Here is a 24,362-nt window from a genome sequence, read left to right on the forward strand (position 1 = left end):
CATACTTTATTTAGGCATTTGCACCTTTAATTTTTTGTCTCATATGTTGATTCTATCATGTGACTATCTGTATCTTATCACACCCCATAACCTCTATGACTCCTGCCTGTCAGCTGCAGTGATTGCTCTGCAGTGCTGGCATCTTATCTGGTACTGAGTTACCATGTAAAAATGAGTAATAACACACCCAGTCTATTTTAACCTAACTCAAACAGCTTTCTTTTCATCAGTTTCCTCTCCAGCCCATGGTTTATAACTTTGTACTTAATCGTTTTTATCAAAATAAATGTGTTATTATGATGTGCTTCCATATTTGTCTCCTGTACAAGTGCAGGTTGGGTCTTATACAATAAGATAGAGTCTTGCTATGTTTTATTCTCGGTGCTTTGCCCAGTGTTTAGTCCCCAACAAATGTTCAAAAAAATGTTTGTTAAATGAATGAATGACTCATGATACATCTTCTAGAGATAGCCCTGGGCTGCAGTTCTAGTCCTGCCATTAACAGTGATTTTGAGTCCATCGATTTCAGTTATTTGTACAGTAAACATATGTGAAGTGCCACCTTTGTACCAGCCATTGGGCTAGATACTGGGGTACAGAAGTAGAAGCCAGAGTTCCTGCTTTCAAGAGGGCCCACAGATTAGTGGGAAAGACAGACAATTACAGAAGCAATTACAGTATATGATTGGGAAAAGAGGCCTGAGAATTAAGCAGCACTCCATGGTTCTTCTAGCATTCTCTCACCATTTCTCTGCAGATGATACACTTCTGATATGTTTTTAGAAGGGTTCACTAGTTCCCTCTATGAAGTTAAGTTAGTGGGTGCTCTTATGGCCCATCATTACAAATTTTAATTGCTTTGGAAAATGATTGGAAAGTAGTAGAATATCCTTAGAAAGATACACACATGATCAGGGCATTTATGAAAGCATTTTCCTCTGATTAGGAAGACCTTTGGAAGACGAAGCAGAAAATAAGCCTTAGCTTTGGCAGTAGGCTCAGTGGTGAGGGTACAATTTACGGTTTTGCTCAGAGGATGAAGAGAATGAGACAAATTGTAAAAGCCCTGGATGCAAAGACAAAGTAAGAGAGAAGTTAGGAGAAAAAAAAAAAAGTCAACTCAGTTTACAAGCTGCAGCTGAGTACAAGGCACTAGGCTGGATTCACTGGAGGAATCAGAGGTGGTGTATTAGTCCATTTTCATACAGCTATAAAGAACTGCCCAAGACTGGGTAATTTATAAAGAAAAAAGGTTTAATTGACTCACAGTGCCACATCGCTGGGGAGGCCTCAAGAAACTTACAATCATGGCAGAAGGGGAAGCAGTCATATCTTACATGTGGCAGGAGAGAGAAAAAAAGTGAGGGGGGAAGAGCCCCTTTTAAAACCATGACATCTCATGAGACCTCACTCACTATCATGAGAATGGCATGAGGGAAACTGCCCCTATGATCCGATCACCTCCCACCAGGTTCCTCCCTCAACGCCTAGAGATTATGATTCAAGATGAGATTTGGGTGGGGACACAAAGCCTAATGATATCAGATGGGAAAGACAGTGTCCTTGACCCAAAAAGGCTGACAGTCTAGAAAGAAGGGATGTGGCTTGTGCTTACATACAAAGACAATGGTTTTGTGTTTAAAATGGATGATTGTTTTGCACAAAGATGGGGAGAATGAAGTGGGCCAGGTGAAAAGACTTGCCCAAAGCCACACAGCTGGTAACTGTCATAGCCGAGTCCGGCAGACTCCAGAGCCTGTTGTTAACTGTTGTCAGTATACTCAAGATAGCTCTGTTGAGCCTTTTCAGCCTGAGGATTCTTGCTGATTCAAATGGAGGGGCTAGATTAATAGTATGTCCCTGAGAGAGAGTTAGAATCAGAATTTCTGAAGCAGTATGCGTAGTGATTAGTGGACAGACTCTGGAGAGCCGAGTTGCCTGGCTCCAAATCCCAGCTCAGCTCTATTTTCTAGTTGTATAATCTTAGGCAACTTGTTTAATCTCAATGCTTTGATTTCTCTGTTTGTAAAATAAGAATGAAAATAGTGCTTACTTTACAAGGTTGTTGTGTGGATTAAATGAGTTAATCCATGTAAAACTCTTAGAACAGTGCCTGCCACAATGTAAGCAAAATAGTTACTATTACTCTCATTGAAGAGCTATCTGATTTCACTTGGAATGAGACCTTTACATGTAGATTTAATTCCCTAAGGAGTGGCTGTAGCAGAAGAACACCACCAAGTGTAGGAGGAAGCCCCTGAGTATACTCACGAAAGAGGGCTAGAATAATGCAAGTGCAAGGAATGGCTGCATGCATCACTTTTAACCACGCATATTCCCATTCCTATCTGTCCCTGTTCCTTTTGTTATGTAACAAAACACCCCAAACTTAATGGCGTAAAACAACCACCATTTATTAGGTCAAGGATTCTGTGGGTTACTGATTGGGAAGGGCATAGTGGAGTAAGTCATTTCTGCTCCACAGTATCTGGGATATGAGATAGTTTGGCTGAGAAAACTAGAAAGTTGGGGATGGTTCAACTGCTGGGGGCTGGAATTACTGAAGGCTCATTTAGTCTGGTGCTTGATGCTGGTTGTCAGCCATCAGCTGTTGGTTGTTGGCTGGGGGCTGAGAACAGACTTGGGCTGTGGTCGGAGCATAACTTGTGACCTCTCTCTGTGACTGGTTGGGCCTCCTCACAACGTGGTAGCAGGGTTTCAAGAGTGAGCCTCACAAGAGAACGAGGTAGATGCTCTATCACCATCCATGCCCTAGCCTTAAAATCACATAATGACTCTTCCGCAGTAGTGCAGAATCCACTCTGATTCAAGGTTGGACATAGATTCTACTCCTTCACCGGAGGGCTTGTAGTCAACTTTTAAGAAGGGAATGTGGTTTGCAAACTATTGTTGCAGCCATTTGGGAAAAATGCAATCTACCATGACATGCGAAAAAACTAGGTCTTTTCCTCCTCTGAGCAGAGGGTCTTGTAGGAACCTGCTTAGGCAATTTTTGAGTGTGTTTAGACCACACGGTAGAGGATAAACTAGGTGGATTCTCAAAGCAACCTTTGAAATAATCTATGCAGTTTTTTCTGGGTGCTGGATGAGGTTTGCTTGCATGTACCCCTATTGATGTGGAAAAGCTTCCACTTCATTTTTTCTAGCATGTAAAATCCTGGAGGATAGTGCTAGGCTATTTAATATCCATTGGCAAATTTCTTTACACTACTGTATGACCCTTGGTTTCTTTGAAACAAGATTTCCCAAATGGTAGTAATGACAGTACTCTCTAAACTGTCATTTACAAGCTTCCACATATTCTGTAGTAGGTAATTACTAAATATTTAAAAATTAATTATATTGATATACCTCCTTTGGTTAAGTTGAGAGCTACAGACTTTCTTTCTTTTCTTTGTTTCTTTTTTTTTTTTGTACGAACCAAGACATGTCTGAATAAATTTTATGGGCATCTATAATTACATCTTTCTTCTGTGAGACATTGTCATTCTGTCCTCAAGTGAAGACTATCCTTTGTATGTAAGTTCATGAGACATCCACTTAATATTCTTATATTCTTTTGAAGACAATGCCAGATGACATCAATTCCACACTACTTTTAAAACACAGCACTGACTTTGATTCCATCCACTTACAGTTCACTTCTAACTGTCAAATTTGGCTAAGGCAAAAAGAAAGCCCTTAAGAAAAGGCCAGGCTATTTAATGTGCTCTTCAAAATGCTAAGAAAAGGCTAAGCTGTTTATAGCATGTCCAAAACTCTCATCTCTCAGAGATTGGCCAGCAATGGTGTCAGGGTGAAATATGCTGTCCTTCATCAAGGAACCTGGAGCCTTTGTGTTATCTGTGCTCAAAGTAGCAGTTCCACTTTTGTTAGATGTACAATTTGGGGGTATAATACTTGGATACAATTTAAACTGAGATATCATGATGAACCTGCTACTGTGTATTTACTGTGAACGTGATGAGAAGTATATGCACGCCTTGATAAACCAAGTCTGGTCTCATTCTGGATACAACTGCACTGCAGCCTCAAAGTCACACTTTCCTGAAGTTTAGTCATTTTGTGTACCTTCACAGCAGATGAGAGACAGGGGAGTCATTAGCAAATCTGTTCATTGTTTTCTATTTTGCTGGAAATCAAGTTCAATGTTTAGTTTCCTTTCCTTCATTCAGTTTACCAGTTTCACCTTGGCTGGAAAACTGGACCTTAAGCAATGGAATTATATTTTCATCTTAGGAGGATGTTTGATTTTTGCCTCATAGAGCTGAGTCAGTTGGCAAAGCTTTGGAAAGTCTCCTGACAGATGTTTTTAAATTTAAATAAATAAAAAAGAAGCAGGTATGAATTTACTCATTTCCCTTGTTGACTTTGGGCATGAGCCATTTGAGATTTTTACATCTATTCTACCTATATCTTAAGCTGCTAATGCCATTATGTCCTTTTCTCAACCACTTGTGGTAGCATAATACGTTAGGAAGAGCACTCAGCACACGTTCTAGTTCCAGTTTTGCCCTTGTGAACAAGTCAGTAGTCCTGAAAGACCTCAGGTCAACTAGATTCTGTTGAAGGTCTCTGAAGCAATGTATCTTGGTTGACAAAAACATAGTTTGATTCTTGGTTCCGCCACCTATTTGTTGTGTGACCTTGGACAAGTTACTTCCCTATACGTCACTTCCTTATCTATAAATTGGTGAAAACTATTTCTCCCATAGGATTATGTTAGAAGCAATATTTAACACATTTAGTATAGCGCCAGTACAATGCCAGTGGTAAGCATTCAATACGTTGTGGTCATCTTTATTTTTCCAGCCTTAAAATAATGTGAAGTGAATCATTTGTTCATTTGACCTTTAACAACTCCCTTCATTAGTAACTCTTACTTAGCCTATCTAAATGTTTGTAAATTTCAAAGAGTAAATGACCATTTTGATATGTATCTTTTTTTTGGTAAGTATTTGTGGCAGATAACATATGTATCCTTGATATTATTTTTCAACCATCCTTTTAAAATTCAACTTTATTTTGAGATGATTGTAGAGAGTCACATGCAGTCACAAGAAATAATACAGTGACTGTGTATCCTTTACTCGGTTTCTTCCAATGGTAACATCTTGCAAAACTGTTGCATATCACACCCGAATATTGACAGTGATACAATCAGGATACAGAACATTTCCATCACAGCAAGGATCCCCTCTGTTGTCCTTTAGTAGTCCCGTCCCCTCCTTAACTCCTGGCAACCACCAATCTGTTCTCCCTATTGGCAGTTTTGTCATTTCAAGAATGTTACATGAAAGGAATTTTACAGTATGTAACATTTTGAGATTGGCCTCTTTTCATTCAGCTAAATACTGTGGAAAGCCATTAAACTATTCTTTTGATGAACAAAAAGAAATTAAGAATATTATCACATTTTATTTTGGCAACAGAATTATCATGAGCCTGAAGTGCTTGATGCAGTACCTAGCACATAGTAAATAGTGAATGTTCAGTGGCACTCAGCGAAGGTGCTCCTCTTCTGCCTACTACCCTTCCTCCGTTTCCTCTTCTCTCCTTCCTACTACTTTTTTCTTGCCCTTTACTTCTCTACATCATCTTATTAATATTAACTTTCAAAGACCAATTGTTCAAGTCAGAAATACTGAAAAGAGTTAAACAAAATAATTTATGTGCAATTTCTTTGTAAGTTGTAGACTCTACCAGAGTTGCTCTAAGAAATTGCCAGTTGGTGTTGGCTGCCTTATAAGAAAAGTTTGCAGCTTCTGGTGGTGTATACTGATGTGAATAAAGAAGTCAGCATGAGCAGGATTTCTTTCCCCTGGACACACAAGGTCTGTCCTCCGGTTTGCTACTGCAGTGGGAGCTGCTAACAAAGCCTGCCATGCTTTGATTCTAGGCAACAAAGTCCCAGGAACAAAACGCAAACTTTAGTTCATGTTCTTTATAAAGCCTTTGTTCTAAAACAGAACCTCCCATTCCTAGTTGCTAGAAGTTAGGCCCAGTGAGCTCCTTCATAAAAAAGCATCAAGAAATGCCAAGTATTGTAAGAACTCTGGTGTTTTCATTTCTGTATCCCAGGTCAAAAACCCACAGGCAGAGCCCACAGAGCCCTTCAGGAGGGAACCCAGTTATGAGACCAGTAATACTATTGCTGCTGAGGATTCAAATCCCTGACCTTTAAATGGAACTAAACCTTTACTGTAATGGAATTTCCTCCTTTTCGGAAATACAGTGAGGATAGAACAAGCTTGCCAGGGCATAAGTTGTAGTCGGGATAGAGTAGGTTCTGCTGTGCTAACCAATAAGCACCAAATCTCAGTGGCAATAAAGGGTTGTTTCTTTCTCATGCAAAGTCTAGTGAGGGTTGGGTGACTCTCCTTCAACTTATAACTGTGCTGTCTGCACTGCACGACCTCTAAGGAAACCACTGCAGGAGAAAAGAGGGATAGAGGATTTTATAGGATATTTTTGCATCGAGTGACCATACATCCCAGTTTGCCAGGCACAATCACAATTTACATGTGTCAAGTTGGAGTTGTGATTCATAAGTACGTAAGTTGCTTTTACTCTGTGAAAAATCCAAGTTTAGACAATAAATGAAGGTGAACATTTCTAGGAGGCTGCCTGGAGTAGCTGTCAGAATTTTTGCTTATACCCTATCAGTCTCAATCTAACACACAAGGATGTGATTAGAGCATTGAAGAGGTGCAAGTATATACTTTAGTGAACCTAATAATTTTTGGCACAATAGGCATTTGCAGGCATGCCATGAATTTTTAAATAGAAATAATTCAATAACTTCAACTACCAAAGCTCTTTGGAGCAAATGTGATATAAATATTATATTTTTATTGACTAAACCGTTGCATTTCATACATGTCATGGTAGGCTGAACAATGGCTCTCCACAGTGGTCCACATCCTAACCCCTAGAACCTGTTACTTATATGCCAAAAGGGACTTTGCAGATGTGATCAAGTTAAGGATGGGGAGAGGGGCAGATGAGCCAGGTGATCCCGAAATATCATGACAAGTATCCTTATGAGAGGGAGCTGGAGGGAGTTTAGACACCAGAAGAGGAGACGGCCATGTGATGACGGAAGCAGAGACTGGAGTGATGAGCCATGAAGGTGAAGAAAGGGGTGCAAGTCAAGAAATACAGGCAGCCTCTAGAATCCGAAAAAGGCAAAGAAATAGATTCTCCCCTTGGAGCCTCCAGAAGGAACCAGCCCTGCTGACTTTAGCCCAGTGACATGATTTCAGATTTCCAACCTACAGGGCTATAAGATAATAAATTTGTGTTGTTGCTAGCCACTAAGTTTGTGGTAAATTTGTTACAGCAGCAGTAGGAAATGAATATACAAGTACATTCTGACGTTAAGCCTGTGACTTCAAATTCCTTTTTCTAGTTAAGATAGATACTATTATCATCCTTTTTTCACATGTGAGAAATTGAGGCCTGAAGAGTTGCCCAAAGTCTCTCAGCTAGTTAGTGTCAGAGCCAGGATCCACACCCAGGCACTCCCCCAGCTCCCAACTATGCTCTGAGCTCCTTCTCACCATGTCTGTCAACCACTGGCAAGTCCAAGCTTCTGTATGAAACGCCCCTGCTCTGTGCAGCCTCTCCGGCTCCCACCTGACTCAGTTTCCTGCTCCTTCCCTTGGCTCAGTGCTCTCTGGACACCCATGCTTTTCTAGCTTCAACTTTTGGAAATGTTATGGAAAGTTCTAGAGCTTCCATACAGAACTTCTCAAGTAAAGTTAGAATTCAGGTGGAATTATTGAATTTCTTCATATTTAAGTTTACAGGAAGATATTATGTTTGAATCTAATTTTTACTCCTCTTTAATCTCTAGTTCTTCTTGCACTCTAGAGCATGGAGTATTCCTAAGGGTAATCAAATAATAGATTAATAGAAGTGATGCTGGGAATGTATTAGGCTTGTTTTACCATGACCCAGAAAAGAAGCATCTGGAAATTTGGTATTAGTTCTTATTTATTACTTTAAATCTCTCATAACTTGTATTGGTTATATAGTATTATGCATGTAGCCATATTGCTATTTGTTTAATGGTAGTATAACCACTAAATTAAATCTTCATGCCTGTCATGGCTCCTGCATTGAGCCCCCCAAACCTCCCCTTGAGGATTGAAAACTTCATTTCCTCAGCTCTGGGAATGTGATGGCTGACAGCCCTCAACTCTCAACCCTCTCTAGCAACTTACTTCAACTGAAGGACATGAACTCTTTCTGGAGGGAAGCCCACATCCAATTACTGGTTGATGTGGGAGTACAAAGACCCAACCCCACCACCACCACAATTCAGGACCACTCTGAGGGGCCACCCCAGCCTCAAAATTCCCCGTGGGGTTGGCTGAGCCCTTTGTTGTGACTGCATTGCAGCCCAGCTTCTCCCTCTGCCTAACTCTGCTTCCTTCCCTTTCCCCATGGCTTGTGATCTCAAGGGTATTCCCTAATCCTAATAAACTCTCTGACAGCTAAGTTCCATGTCAGAGTCTGCTTCCCAGCAATGAACTCAAAAAATAGAAAATGAAGATCCCTGACTGGTGATGAATACGTAATCCCTATTCATTGGAATTAGAAGAGTCTAAAGGAACTAGGAAACATGCTTCCTGGCTTAAGGTTTATCTTTAATGTAGAAGGAAGGAGAAACATACACATGTCACTCACTTGGAATTAAAAATACATTATACAACATGACCCATAGTTCAGTCACATTCGCTTTTGACCTCCAGTATAACAGTTAATTTAGGAATGAAATAAAACTCCATAAACCAGACCCTGGTCTATATCCAGTCAATAAACTCAGGCTTCCTTTCTCACAGAAACTATTTTCTCAGAGTATAAAAATGAAGTCTTAGCAAAGTTTTAAAACCATTCCCTGAAAATAAAAGTAAAGATGTAATTAATCGCATCTAATCACAGAGAATGAGGAATAAACATTTAGCTTTTTAACACGTTGAATGTAGCCATTTCTCTTAAATATTCCGTCCAAGAAACCATCTGGTTTAACTCTTCCTTCGCCCCTAGTTATGAGCCCTGAACCACTGGCCCTGAACTTGCATCAGGCCTCTACACCCTATGCAGTTTATTGTAGGGTTGGTTGTGTAACTCATGCTTCCTGCCTAATTGGAGCTTTTGGTGGTTTGAAGGGAATGTTCCCTATTTGGAACCCTTTATTAGTTCTTTACAGGTGGAAAAATTCTTTCCTGGGGAAAGAGAGCTGCTGTTCCTTCTGCACAATAGGGTGTCAGATTTCAAAGGCCTTTTTGTCTGGGCCTTGGAGTCTTGAGCAGTCAGAATAAGTCTGGATATGTACGGCCTAAACTTGCACTATTTTCTTAAGGGTCTCCTTTGGTCTTATAGAAAGGTTTTCTTAAATAGTCCCCTATAAAGAGCATATACCCATGATGGAGGTGATACTGTCAATTGTATCACTTTTCATCAAGTGGTGCCTTGGCTGAGCCTGGAATAGGGCATGAAGGACTGTGCGTGCAGACTGGGTGCCAAGGAGGGAAAGGCACCAGTGACCCCAAAGGTATTCTCTAGCTGAGCACTGCCCTGGTTTGCATAATACCAGGTATGACAGTTGTGCAGCTTTTCCTGACACCGAGCAATTCTGTGATTTTCTGACACCAACTGGGTGTTCAATGATTCCATTGAATTCTGACACTAACTACCCAGAGTTTGCACAGACCCCACAGTTAAGGGCTTAGTCCTGTGAGACTTCTCTCACTTCAGATGCCAGCTGCAAATGAGGTGCCCAGATTGCCCACACTTCTGCCCAACTACATATTTGGGAGTTGCCAGGACCCTCCCCTCAGATTCAGTAATTTGATAGAACAGCTGACAGAACTCAGGGAAGTGCTTTATTTATGATGACCAATTTATAAAGGATACAGGAACCCCAGATAAAAGAGATGCATAGGGCAGAGCACAGGGAAGGGGCAAGGAGCAGCCATGCCCTCTCCCAGTGAGCCGCCCTCCCTCCCAGCACTCTCCTGGTAAGCCGCCTTCCCTCCCAGCACTCTCCTGGTGAGCCACCCTTCCTCCCAGCATTCTCCTGGTGAGCCACCCTCCCTCCCAGCACTCTCCTGGTGAGCCACCCTCCCTCCCAGCACTCTCCTGGTGAGCTACCCTCCCTCCCAGCACTCTCCTGGTGAGCTACCCTCCCTCCCAGTGCTCTCCTGGTGAGCTGCCCTCCCTCCCAGTGCTCTACTTGTGCACCACCCTGGAAGCGCCCCAAAACCCATCCTTACGAGTTTTTATGGAAGTTTTATTATGTAGGTATGATTGATTTAATCATCAGCTGTTAGTGATTGGGTTTAATCACTCCCCCTACCCCTTAGCATATAAAAGATTGTCAATTCCAGCTGTTTTAGGAGCTCTGTGCCAGGAACCCAGGACAAAGACCAAATGTTTATTCTTTATTATACCACAACTCTAAACAATGAACATAACTTGATATTGGTTTTTAAAAATATATTTCAGTGGCTGCAGTTTCCTGCAATATATCTTGTCTCATGGAGTTGCTTCTCATGCATTCCAGTAAAGAGGCCACTGTTCAAAACATCCACTTAGATGTGAGAAGGGAGACAGAACCCCTCATGTTGTTGAAATGTTTTGGATTTGGCTGAAATGTTTGGTTGTCTCTGCAATGTGGGATGATGTGTCTAAGCAAGAACTGTCCTTTATTAATAGATGCATTCTGCTCTAGAGCTCAAGGAAATGCCAGGCCCAGCTGTGGCTCAGTCGTTGTAAAGTGACAATGACAATGGTAGTGATGGTGATGATGATTCAAGATTAATCTGTTCTTCTATTCTTAGATAATGTAACATTTGAATCAATTCCCTGTACAAATGCTTTCTCTCCTACATCTTCTCTCTAATTTCCAATTTTCTTATTCTCTGCAAAATGCCTTTTACAATAACGTTATTTTTGTTTTGTTTTGTTTTGTTTTTGAGACGGTGTTTTGTTCTGTTGCCCAGGCTGGAGTGCACTGGCACCATCTTGGCTCACTGTAACCTCCACCTCCCAGGTTCGAGTGATTCGCCTGCCTCAGCCTCCTGAGTAGTTGGCATTACAGGCATGCACCACCACACCTGACTAATTTTTGTATTTTTAGTAGAGACGGGGTTTCAGCATGTTAGACAGGCTGGTCTTGAACTCCTTACCTCAAGTGATCTGCCTCCCTCAGTCTTCCAAAATGCTGGGATTACAAGCATGAGCCACCGTGCCCAACCAAAATAATGTTGTTTATTTAATATTTAATATTAAAAGATTTCTACTGGCTGGGCACAGTGTCTCACGCCTGTAATCCCAACACTTTGGGAGGCCAAGGCGGGTGGATCACGAGGTCAAGAGATCGAGACCATCCTCGCCAACATGGTGAAACCCCATCTCTACTAAAAATACAAAAATTAGCTGAGTGTGGTGTCATGTGCCTGTTGTCCCAGCTACTGGGGAGGTTGAGGCAGCAAGAATCACTTGAATCTGGGAGGCGGAGGTTGCAGTGAGCTGAGATCGCACCATTGCACTCCAGCCTGGAGACAGAGCAAGACTCTGTCTCAGGAAAAAAAAAAAAAGATTTCTACCATCTCACCAATATAACCATTTGATCTCATATTATGTTAAATAAAACACCTTTTTTTGTCATGTTTAAAGTTTTATTAACACAAAAGTTAGAGTGATGAAAAGATAATCTCTTTCTTCACAAAGTGTGAAATTTCTGTGGTTTGGCAGAGCTGTGGAAAAGCCCTGTTACCTTCCTAAGAGTTGGATGCCATTCCTGTTAGACTGGGGAGAATAATATGTATTATTGCTGGTATTGGGATTTTCTTAATCATATAAAGTGCAGTGAAAGCAAATATATCTAAGTCTCTCTCATCTGGAACTTTTGTGAGATGGATCACCAGTCATTCATGATATTGATTCTTAAGTAAGCTAGTGTCATATTATCCTTTCTACTTTAGAATGCATGTTTTTCCCCAGTCTAGAAAAAAATCCAATAAATCATTAACTTCAGAGAAAAGTGATGTATTAAGAAAAAATAGAAAACATGGTAGAGAAACTTATATGTGAGAATGCTGGATGAAAATACTATTTGCTTTCTTACCTTGAAGCTGTTAAAGTTTTTTTCATGGCTCTTGCTCCCTGTGCTTTAAGGTTTTTGAAAGGAGGCAAAGTTAAATCCATCTGTATCACAAATCTCTCAGTTGTTCAGTATCACACTTATCAATTAAAAGAATAGGCAAGCCTAATTGATTAGTAAGAATTTGGCTCCTCCCCCTCTTTTTTTTTTTGGTCATGGAACGCTTAGAATTGATGAAAAGGTAACTGACAGTGTGCAGAGAGAAGGAAGAGGCCTCAGAGTAGGTGCTCAACAAAATCTAATTGGATTGAGAAAAATCATAGATTCTTTGAAGACTACATGATTTTCCTTTTGATTAAGGAAAATTGTTGGAACACAAGAGCACAAGTAATAAAATCTTTATTATGATAGAAGCTAGTAATCATGCAGAAACTCATATAAAATAAAGCATTTGCAAATAACCTTTAACTCTCTAATGGCTTTCAAAACTTTTCCAAACAAGTTCAATTCAGGCCAGATATTAATGAACCCTCTTCAGTATGCCCCCACTGATTAATTTCCTTTCCCTTCTTCTTACTATTTCAGACTTTCATCCTCTCTAGGCAGATAAAATCATCACCATTTCTTTCAAACAGCTCCTTCAAGTGTAACCTAGTTGAGCTAACTAGTGCACAGTCTTTTATCTGCCAGTCTGTTTTATTCCTTCATCTCCACAAAGCCTTTCCTGACCTAGGGAATGGAACCTTTGTACCCTTTCTCGGACAATTTGGGCTCAAAGATATTTACAACAAGCAAGCAAACATAAAAGATTTCCAATTCCCTATGGCAACCCTAGAGTCATCTGTAAAGTTTCCAAAAGCTGAGCTGGAAAAGCTTGTCAAGAGAGCACAGCCGGGCACAGTGGCTACACCTGTAATGCCAGCACTTTGGGAGGCCAAGGTGGGCAGATCACTTGAGGTCAGGAGTTCAAGACTAGCCTGGCCAACATGGTGAAACCCTGTCTCTACTAAAAAAAGAAAAGTAGCCGGGCGCATTATCTCAGCTACTTGGGAGGCTGAGGCAGGAGAATGGCCTCCCGGGAGGCGGAGGTTGCAGTGAGCCAAGATCGCGCCATTGTACTCCAGAGGGTGAGACTCCGTCTTAAAAAAAAAAGCAAAACAAAACAGAGAGCACTGAGCCAAGGGCGGAGCAGGAGTCTCAGTCAGGGGAGTGGGAGAGGCTGCACGAAGCAGGAGTGTTTCATGGAGAGCCTTGGACTGGCCAATGGTTGACAGACATGGTGAAGGGGAACTCAGAGCATAGTTGTCAGGTAGGGGAGTGGCAGTGCTGCAGATTGGAGAGGGACATGTTCTGAGAGCCTATCTGCCTGGGTGTGGATCCTGGCTCTGACACTAAATAGCTGAGGGACCTTGGGCAAGTCCCTTCAAGTCTCCAGGTCTCATGTGTGTGTGTAGTAGTTCATTTTCACACTGCCATAAAGATACTACCTGAAACTGGGTAATTTGTAAAGAAAGGAGGTTTAATTGACTCACAGTTCTACATGGCTGGGGAGGCCTCAGGAAACTTACAATCATAGCGCAAGGCAAAGGGGAAGCAAGGCATGTCTTACATGGCAGCAGGCAAGAGAGAGAGCAAGCAGGGGAAATGCCAGACACTTATCGAGCAATCAGATCTCCTGAGAACTCCCTCACTTTCAGGAGAATAGCATGGAGGAAACCACCCCCATGATCCAATCACCTCTCACCAGGTGCCTCCCTTGACAGGTGGTGATTACAATCTGAGATGAGATTTGGGTGGGGACACAGAGCCAAACCATATCAGTGTAAAAACCATATCACTTTGTGAAAAGTTATGTGGGCTCACTTTAATACAAGTCAAGAAATGTCCCGAAAGAAATACTTTACCTCTTAATGCTATCATTTTATTTGAAATTATGTAAATTTTATTATTTTTAAAAATGTCTTGAACTCTGGAGGAGAAGGTGTAACTCTGACTTCCTAAAGCACATTCAGGTTCACTTAATATTTATGACATTGATGTGCTGACTACGAAATAAATTTACCATTTTCACCTAACTTAACATTTTAAAAACTTGTCTTCATGATTTTGAAGGTAGTGGCTTTTTAATTTTAATATTTAGTAAAATGTTTGCTTCATAAATGTATCCTGACCATATTTAGGTGGTTTTCTAATTCTAATTCTATTCCTAATTTAAGTAGCAGTTTTACAAATAATAAGGCTCATTATCTCCTCTGTGAATCCAGATTATTTTGAAAGTTTTAGCTCTTGTAATAAGGCAAGAGAATAAAATCTGTAAACATAAATATTAAGAAATAACAGGCAAACTTATATTTATTTGTAAATACTATCTTTTTAAAACCCAAACCCAAGAGTTTTTTAGAAATGATTCGAACTAAGAGAATCTGATAAAGTGGCTGGATATAAAATTAATAATTTCTTTCTTCTAGGAATAATAATTTAAAATGGAAATTTTAAAAATAGTGGCAAAATTATAAAATGCCTAGGAATAAATTTAACAAAAATAGTACAAGATATAAGTAAAGATAAAGATGCAGTTTTAATAACAGACAACTTTTCTGTACTGTTCATTTAAAAAACCTTCCCCTGTCTCCTGAATTGTAAAATCAGCTAATCGTTTGTTAATAATACTCTATCATCACTTCTAATTAACATTGTATGGGAGTTCTTAGCCTGTGAAATAAAGGAAGAATTTTTAACAGGTGTAAGTATGGGAAAGAAAGAAAGAAAGCTTTCATTATTCACAGACATAGAAAATCCAAAATAGTCTTCAGAATAACTCTTAGAATGAATAAGTGAATTTGGCAAAGTTGCTATCTGTACTATCACTGGAAATATAAATTTTATTTCTATATAACAGAAGCAATACTCAGAAATTAAAAAAATTAAACTCTCATTTATAATAGTACCAGAAAATTCACATGGACATACAAAGGACCCAGAATAGCTAAGACCATCTAAAAGGAACAAAGTGCAGGGACTTAAACTTCTACCTATCAAATCTCATTAAAGAACTACAATAACACTGCGTGAGATTGCAGTAAGTATAGATAAATAGATTTAGAGAGGATAGGTAGGTAGGTAGGTAGATAGTCTTTATATATTTATAGAATAGAGATGCTCTCTCTTCATCTTTCTGGACTCTCTAATTGTATTTATATATAATAAGTCCAGGAAGAGATCCATACATATGCAATTCCATGATTTATGACAGAGGTAACTCATCTCTTCAATAAATGAGTTGGGTCAATTGGATATCTAAAAATAATGCACCTCAACCCTTACTTTACTGAATATACAAAATGAATTCCAAATTGATTGTGGCAATAAATGTGGAAGATAAAACAATAAAGCTAGAGGAAATAATAAGAGATTATCTTCATGACCTTGGTGTTAGCAAAGCTTTCATAAATAGGATATACGTTTGAAAGTATGAACCATAAAGAAAAGACTGATGGATTGGACTATATTTTAAGATACCATCAAAAGGGCAAAATGGCAAGCCACAGAGTGGGAGAAATTTTTATATATACTCCAAAAAGGACCTGTTTCTAGATTATATTAAGAATTCCTATATATATGAATGAGAAAAGGACACCTCAATATAAATTGGACCAAAGACCTGTACATCAACAGAGACCTATACTTAAGTTCAGTGTTACTAGTTTTCAGGGATGTGACATTAAAAACATAGTACAATGGTATACGACACATGCAAAACATAGCAGAACAGTGACAGTTTTAAACAGAAATTGTCAGAGTTTGTGAAGTTGTGGAAAAACTGGAGGTGGTGGAAAATATAAAATAGAAAACTGTTTCATAGAATCTGCTTAAAGAGGAATATACACGTACCTGATGGCCCAGCAAATTCCATTTTCATGTATATGCCTAATAGAAATGTGACATGTATGCATGAAAAGATACTTTTATTCATAACACCAAAAAATTGGAAGTAACTCAACTGAACATCAACTGCAAAAATGAATAAATTGTGTCATATTCATACAATGAAAACTATGTATCAATAAGAATGAACAAACTATTGCTTCACTCAACAACATGGATGAAACGCAAAAAAGCCAGACAGGAAAGATTACACTTTGCTAGATTCTATTCATATACAGTAAAAACAAAGACATATATATATACACACACATACACACATACATATACGTACACACACACACACACACACACACACCCCTGGTCAGTGACTAGGAAGGAGCACTAGGAAGACTCCTTGAGTGCTGACCATGTTCTATTTCTTGACCTGGATGATGATTACATGAATATGTTCATTTTGAAAAAAAAGTGTATGTGCAAGTTGCACATTTATGACTTCTCCTCCTTTTCTGTCTACATGTTATAATTCAATTAGAATAATTTTTACTTAAAAGAATTTTTGCTTTTTACTTAAAAGAATTGTGTTTGGCAAGAGGAAAATGTAGAACACTGTATTTTAGCATGATAGAAATAACTAAAATTTGAAGTATCTGACTTGTCTACCAAGGGGCTTAAAATGCCTGGAATGTCTAGAAAGGAAGGCATAATAACACAAGGGTTGGTTCTGACATTTTAGGGTAGTTTGTGTTCTCCTGAGGACCAACAAAGATGAATAACTCCTGGGTGACAACTGCTTTATTTTATCTTTTTAATCTGTAGCTTTCACTCGTGGCCTCCATAAATAAACTAAGCAATTAATCTTCATCCTTTGACAAATGACCACTTGTTTCTGGAGGTTCAATGACAAGGTCAAAGACCAAAATGCTCTATTTGTATCTAATATATAAATTATGTCATGAAGACAACGCAAATGTTAAGTAAAATTAATGTAGCCACTTGATTTTTTTTAAAAAGCCATTCCTATCTTTAACATGGAAAGAATTCCACAGTGAAAGCAATAGAGCACAAAACAAAATACAAATATATTAATGCTAATTATTATTTCTTTGTTTTACCTTGATTATCTGCTAAAAGGATTAAGTCAGACATGAGATAATTCGTTACTATAAAATAGGTGGACTATTTAGTGCAGTTAAGTAGCAAAGAGATACAACCATAATAATCATGATAAACACATATAATTTCAACATGTTAATAAACCAATTAACATTAGCTTGCCAAAATATTTATTGTATTTTTCTGAATAAAAAATAGTAGCAAAATAGCAAAACAACAACAACAAAGATGTGTAACATTCTCTAATATATTACCTTGAGTGTAGGGAAACCCTCATATATTGCTGGTTGAAATGATAATTGCCCCAACATATTTGGAAAGTAGTTCTGGTAACATATGTTAAAGTGTAAAAGGTAAATGGCATATGACTAAATAAAATGACTTTAGAGAGTCAATAGTACAAAAATTGAAAGCATTTGTACCCAAGAATATATATAAATAAGCAAGCATGTACAAAAACTAGAAAAAACCTCTATAGAGAATGATTGTATAAATCAGGATACAGCCAGTCCATGAAGTATTAAGTAGCCATTTAAAAGGATGTGTTCAATAATAATAATCATATGTAGCCTTTATTGAGTCATCATTGTGTGCCAGGTACCATTCTATGTTTTATTTGAATAAACTTATTTAATCCTTGTAACAAAATGATATAGGAACTATTATAATTTCTTTTTTAACTTTTATTTTAGGTTTGGGATACATGTGAAGGTTTGTTACATAGGTAAACTCATGTCAAGGGGCTTTGTTATACAGATTGTTTTATCACCCAGGAATTAAGCCTGTTATTAGTCCATTCTAAATAAAGACATATCTAAGACTGGATGATTTGTAAAGGAAAGAGGTTCAATTGACTTATAGTTCTGCAGAACTGGGGAGGCCACAGGAAACTTACAGTCATGGCAGAAGGGGAAGCAAACATGTCCTTCTTCACATGGGGGCAGCAAGGAGAAGTGTGGAGCGAAGTGGGGGAAAAGACCCTTGTAAAACCATTAGATCTCATGAGAACTCACTCACTATTACAAGAACAGTATGATGATAACTGCCCCCATGATTAAATTACCTCCCACCAGGTCCCTCTCATGACACATGGGGAATATGGGAACTATAGTTCAAGATGAGATTTGGGTGGGGACACAACCACACCATATCATTCTGCCCCTGGCTCCTCCCAAATCTCATGTCCTCACAATTCAAAACACAATCAGGCCCATCTAACAGTCCCCCAAAGTCTTAATTCATTCCAGCATTAACTCAAAAGTCCAAGTCCAAAGTCTCATCTGAGACAAGGCAAGGCCCTTCCACCTATGAACCTGTAAAATCAAAAGCAGGTTAGTTACTTCCTAGATACAATGGGGGTACAGACATTGGATAAATACACCCATTCCAAATGGGAGAAATTGGCCAAAATAAAGGGGCTACAGGCCCCATGCAAGTCCAAAATCCAATAGGGCAGTCATTAAACCTTAAAGTTCCGAAGTGATCCCCTTTGACTCCATGTCACACACCCAAGGCTTGCTGATGCAAGAGGTGGGCCCTCACAGCCTTGGGCAGCTCTGCCCCTGTGGGTTTGCAGAGTATAGCCCAACACCCTCATGGCCTGGTGTTGAGTGTCTTTGGCTTCTCCAGGTGCACAGTGCAAGCCATCAGTGGAACTACCATTCTGGGGTCTGGAGGATGGTGGCCCTCTTCTCACAGTTCCACTAGGCAGTGCCCAAGTGGGGACTCTGTATGGGAGCTCTGACCCCACATTTTTTTCCTGCACTGCCTTAGCAGAGGTTCTCCATGAGGGCCCTGCCCCTGCAACATACTCTACCTGGACATCCAGGCGTTTCCATACATCCTCTGAAATCTAGGTGGAGGTTCCCAAACCTCAATTCTTTAGTTCTGTGCACCCACAGACTCAACACCATGTGGAAGCTACCAAGGCTTGGGGCTTTCACTCTGATGCCATGGCCTGAGCTGTACCTTGGCCCCTTTTAGCCATGGCTGGAGCAACTGGGAGGCAGGGCACCAAGTCCCTAGGCTGTACACAGCAGGAGCCATCCTGGACCCAGCCCCTGAAACCATTTTTCCCTCCTAGGCCCTGGGCCTGCCCCGAAGGTCTCTGACATGCCCTGGAGCATAAATTGTGACATTTTCTGCATTGTCTTGGTGATTAACATTTGGCTCTTTGTTACATATGCAAATTTCTGCAGCAGGCTTGAATTTCTCCCCAGAAAATGAGTTTTTCTTTTCTACTGCATTGTCAGGCTGCAAATTTTCCAAACTTTTATGCTCTGCTTCCTCTTGAGCACTTTGCCGCTTAGAAATTTCTTCTGCCAGATATCCTAAATTATCTCTCTGAAGTTCAGAGTTCCACAGTTCTCTAGGGAGGGCAGGGGCAAAATGCTGCCAGTCTCTTTGCTAAAGCATAACAAGCATCACCTTTGCTCTAGTTCCCAAGAAGTTCCTCATCTCCATCTGAGACCACCTCATCCTGGACTTTATTGTCCACATCACTATCAGCATTTTGGTCAAAGCCATTGAACAAGTCTCCAGGAAGTTCCAAACTGTCTCACATCTTGCTGTCTTCTGAGCCCTCCAAGTCTCTAGGACGTTCCTAACTTTTCCATATTTTCCTGTCTTTTTCTGAGCCCTCCAAACTGTCCCCAACCTCTGCCTATTACTCAGTTCCAAAGTCACTTCCACATTTTCAGGTATCTTTACACCAGTATCCCACTTCTGTTACCAACTTACTATATTAGTCTGTTCTCATGCTGCTAATAAAGACATACCTGATACTGGGTAATTTGTAAAGAAAAGAGGTTTGATATACTCACAGTTCTGCAGGGCTGGGGAAGCCTCAGGAAACTTACAATCATGGTGGAAGGGGAAGCAAACACATCCTTCTTCACATGGCAGCAGCAAGGAGAAGTGCAGAGTGAGGTGAGGGAAAAGCCCTTTATAAAACCATCAGATCTCTTGAGAACTCACTATCACAAGAACAGTATGGAGGTAGCTGTCCCCATGATTCAGTTACCTCCCACTGGGTCCCTCCCGTGACACATGGGGATTATGGGAACTACAGTTCAAGATGAGATTTGAGTGGGAACACAGCCAAATCTTATCAAACCCAGTACCCATTGGTTATCTTTTCTGCTTCTCTCCCTCTGCCCACTTTCCATCCACAAGTCAACCCTGGTGTCTGTTTCTTCCTTCTTTGTGTTCATAAGTTCTCATCATTTAGCTTCCACTTATAAGTGAAAATGTGGTATTTGGTTTTCTGTTCCTGTGTTAGTTTGCTGAGGATAATAGCCTCTAGTTTCATCCGTATTTCACAAAAGACATGATCACGTTCTTTTTCATGGCTGCATAGTGTTCCATGATGTATATGTACCACATTTACCTTATCCAATCTGTCATTGATGGGCATTTAGGTTGATTCCATGTTTATATGGCTTGGCTCTGTGTCCCTACCCAAATCTCATCTCAAATTGTGATTCCCATGTGTCAAGGAGGGACCTGGTGGGAGGTGTTTGGATAATGGGAGTGGTGTCCTCCATGCTGTTCTTGTGATAGTGAGTTCTCATGAGATCCGATAGCTTAAAAGTGGCTCTTCCTCCTTTGTTCTCTCTTTCCTCCAACCCTGCGAAGAAGTTGCTTGCTTTCCCTTTGCTTTCTGCCATGATTATAAGTTTCCGAGCCCTCACCAGCCATGTGGAACTGTGAGTCAATTAAACCTCTTTCCCTATAAATTACCCAGTCTCAGGCAGGTCTTTGTAGCTGTATGAAAATGGACCAATACACATGTCTTTGCTATTGTGAATAGTGCTGCAATGAACATTTGTGTGCTTGTCTGAAGTCTTAACGGTAGAATGATTTGTATTTCTCTGGGTATATAACCAGTAATGGGATTATTGGGTCTAATGATAGTTCCACTTTTAGCTCTTTGAGGAATTGCCATACTACTTTCCACAATGATTGAACTAAGTTACACTCCCACCAACAGTGTATAATGTTCCCTTTTTCTCTGCAACCTTACCAGCATCTGTTATTTTTTGACTTTTTAATATAACAGGTGTGAGATGGTATCTCATAGTCGTTTTGATTTGCATTTTTCTAATGATCAGTGATATTGAACTTTTACTTATATTCTTCTTGGGTGCATGTATGTCCTCTTTTGAAGTGTCTGTTCATGTCCTTTGCCCGTTTTTTAGTGTGATTGTTTTTCTCTTGTAAATTTGGTTTCAGTTCCTCATAGATGCTGGATATTAGACATTCATCAGATGCATAGTTTGCAAATATGGTCTCCCATTCTCTAGGTTGTCTGTTTACTCTTGTAGTTTCTTTTGCTATGCAGAAGCTCTTAAGTTTAATTAGATCCCACTTGCCAATTTTTGCTTTTGTTGTGATTGTTTTTAGTGTCTTTGTCATGAAATCTTTGCTCATTCCCATGTCCAGCATGGTATTGCCTAGGTTATCTTTCAGGGTTTGTATAGTTTTGGAAAGCCAATACTATTCACAATTGCCACAAAAAGAATAAAATACCTAGGAATACAGCTAACCATGGAGGTGAAGGATCCCTGCAATGAGAATTATGGAACACGCTCAAAGAAATCAGGAAAGATACAAACAAATGGAAAAGCATCCCATGCTCATGGATATGAAGAATCAATATCATTAAAAAGGCCATACTGTCCAGAGCAATTTACAGATTCAATGCTATTCTTATCAAACTACCAACAACATTCTTCACAGAACTAGAAAAAACTATTTTAAAATTAATGGAACTAAAATTATGGAACCAAAAGAGAGCCTGAATAGCCAAGGCAATTTTAAGCAAAAAGAACAAAACTAGAGATAGTGTGTTGCTTGACTTCAAACTACACTACGGGACTACAGTAACCACAACAGCATGGCACTGGTACAAAAACAGGCACATAGACCAATGGAACAGAATAGAGAACCCAGAAATGTTGCCACATACCTATGACCATCTGATTTTCAACAAAGGTGACAAAAACAAGCAAGGGGAAAAGGCTTCCTGTTCAATAAATGGTGCTGGGGTAGTTGGCTAGCCATAAGCAGAAGACTGAAGCTGAACCCCTTATTTATACCCTATACAAAAATCAATTCAAAATAGATAATTCCTATTTTATGCATGTGGAAATTAAAGTTCAAACAGATCAAACATTTTACCCAGTTTCGCATAGCTGGTAAGTGATGAGGTCTGAATTTGAACCAAGCAGTCCTACTCCAGAATGCACACTTTTTCTTTTTTTTTTTTTTTTTTTTTGAGATGGAGTTTCGCCCAGTCTGGAGTGCAATGGCATGATCTTGGCTTGCTGCAATCTCTGCCTCCTGGGTTCAAGCAATTCTTCTGCCTCAGCCTCTCTAGTAGCTGGGATTATAGGCACCCACCACCTTGCCTGGTTAATTTTTTGTATTTTTAGTAGAGACGGGGTTTCACTGTGTTGGCCAGGCTGGTCTTGAACTCCCGACCTTGTGATCCTCCAGCCTCAGACTCCCAAAGTGTTGGGATTACAGGCGTGAGCTACCATGTCAGACCCCAGGATGCACATTCTTAACACCATGTAATTATTCGGCCTCCCTGAATTGATTAAGGAGGGATTTATCTTACATATTGCTAATTGAAAAAGCAAATAATGAACCTAATAATTTAATTTTTTTTAAAAAAAGAAAAAAACCATCTGAAAGGATACCTTCCAATCTGGAAACATTGATTATATTAGGATTGATCAAGGAAGGCAAATATTATTAATTTTTTATTTATTCACCTCTTTATTGTTTGTAGTTATGGAAAACACTGGAATACTTTATCTTTTTTTTAATCCAATAAAGTGACAAAAAAGTTAACAAAAACCAGCCTCCAAATGGAATATCCACATTTAGGTTCATTATGTTTTTTTAAGAATAAAACGAATGACTGGCTCATTTAACAAGTAGACAAGAAATTAATAAAAACTTGTTCTCTAATTTTTTTTTTTTTTTAAACCAAGATTCGGACCCACAAGGCTGTAACTCATTGTGGTCATTCTACACAAGTATATACCTAGATTGTCATGAAGTGGGTCCCCAGCAAACATTTTTCTTTCCTTCATTTTTGTTCTCTCCTCCCTGTCCTTCCCCCAATCAATAACCAATGCTATGACCACAAAAGCAGTCTTTATTTTCCATTTTCTCAGCCTGCCCAGGATGACTTTGGCTGTACTAGCTCTCGCTCAGGGTAACATGGTGCCTCTTTCAGATGCACTGATCTCCAAACAGAATTTCCTGGTGCATCCTTCTTCACTGTGTCAAGACTTATGCTCCAAATGAGAGAGGGAGATTTGTCAACTGGTCAGTCTGTTATGCAGGGAAGCATTTTATTAGGAGAAGGGCCAAAAGTCTTACATTTAGAACCATGTACAATGATTACCTAAATACAAATAGTCCATATTTTTAGAAGTGTTTGCTGTTTTATAGGCTCATGTATGAATCTTAATAGGATGTAGAACGATGTATGTGCCATTTCGGCAGTTTAGAGGTATGAAACTTTGTGCCTTACCTGAGGCACACAAGTTAACTATCTTTCATATAAAATTATTAGAAATTGGTATTTGGGTATTTTGAAAACTTCGTCAACAGTTTGAAACAATGCATTTCATGAACACTTTTATGCTTTTCCTCAGGTCCCATTTGATATCTCGCTGCCATCTATATTCAATCTTGAGAGACTTTTTGATCTGGCTAATGGTTGCATTTTATCAGGAGGAAGCCTTTTCAACTGGATAGTGTCAATTATTCCCTGAACATTATATGGTAACCTTATGAAGGATTTAATTGTTGTTTCTCTTGGTTTGAACTAAGTTTTTGGAATGGTCCTCTTATAACAACAAAAATAAAATCTTTTTTTACACAAGCTAAATTTTTTTTAAAAATTATTATTTTGAGGAATGTCTTAAATTGTATTTGAATTAAATGACACTGCTGTTGCTTATTAAAACTGTATTACAGAGCTATTCATAGAAAACAAGTTTTTGCACAGTGCAACTATTTTCACGTTTGGAGTCATTTAGGTTGTTTTTGGACAGGTCCATAAAGCAAGATTGGATTAAACCATTGGTTCTCAATTGGCAGTGATTTTGTCCATTAGGTGACATTTGAGAGTGTCTGGAGACGTATTTGGTTGTTATCCCTGGAGAGTACTAGTGGCATCCAGTGAGTAAACATCCTACAATGCACA

At 39.4% G+C, this 24,362-nt stretch overlaps 1 protein-coding gene across 1 annotated transcript in view; it reads left to right on the top strand.

Annotated features, from left to right (window-relative positions):
• Nucleotides 1-23,928, top strand: part of CFAP54 (cilia and flagella associated protein 54) — a 380,538-nt gene extending 356,610 nt beyond the window's left edge. Inside the window, exon 67 of the mRNA XM_025402762.1 lies at nucleotides 23,809-23,928. Within this exon, the coding sequence (XP_025258547.1) occupies nucleotides 23,809-23,928 (120 nt within the window). The remainder of the gene's footprint in view (nucleotides 1-23,808) is intronic.
• The last annotated feature ends 434 nt before the right edge of the window (nucleotides 23,929-24,362 follow it).

The sequence above is a fragment of the Theropithecus gelada genome, chromosome 11, assembly GCF_003255815.1.
Source record: "Theropithecus gelada isolate Dixy chromosome 11, Tgel_1.0, whole genome shotgun sequence".
Lineage (NCBI taxonomy): Eukaryota > Metazoa > Chordata > Mammalia > Primates > Cercopithecidae > Theropithecus > Theropithecus gelada.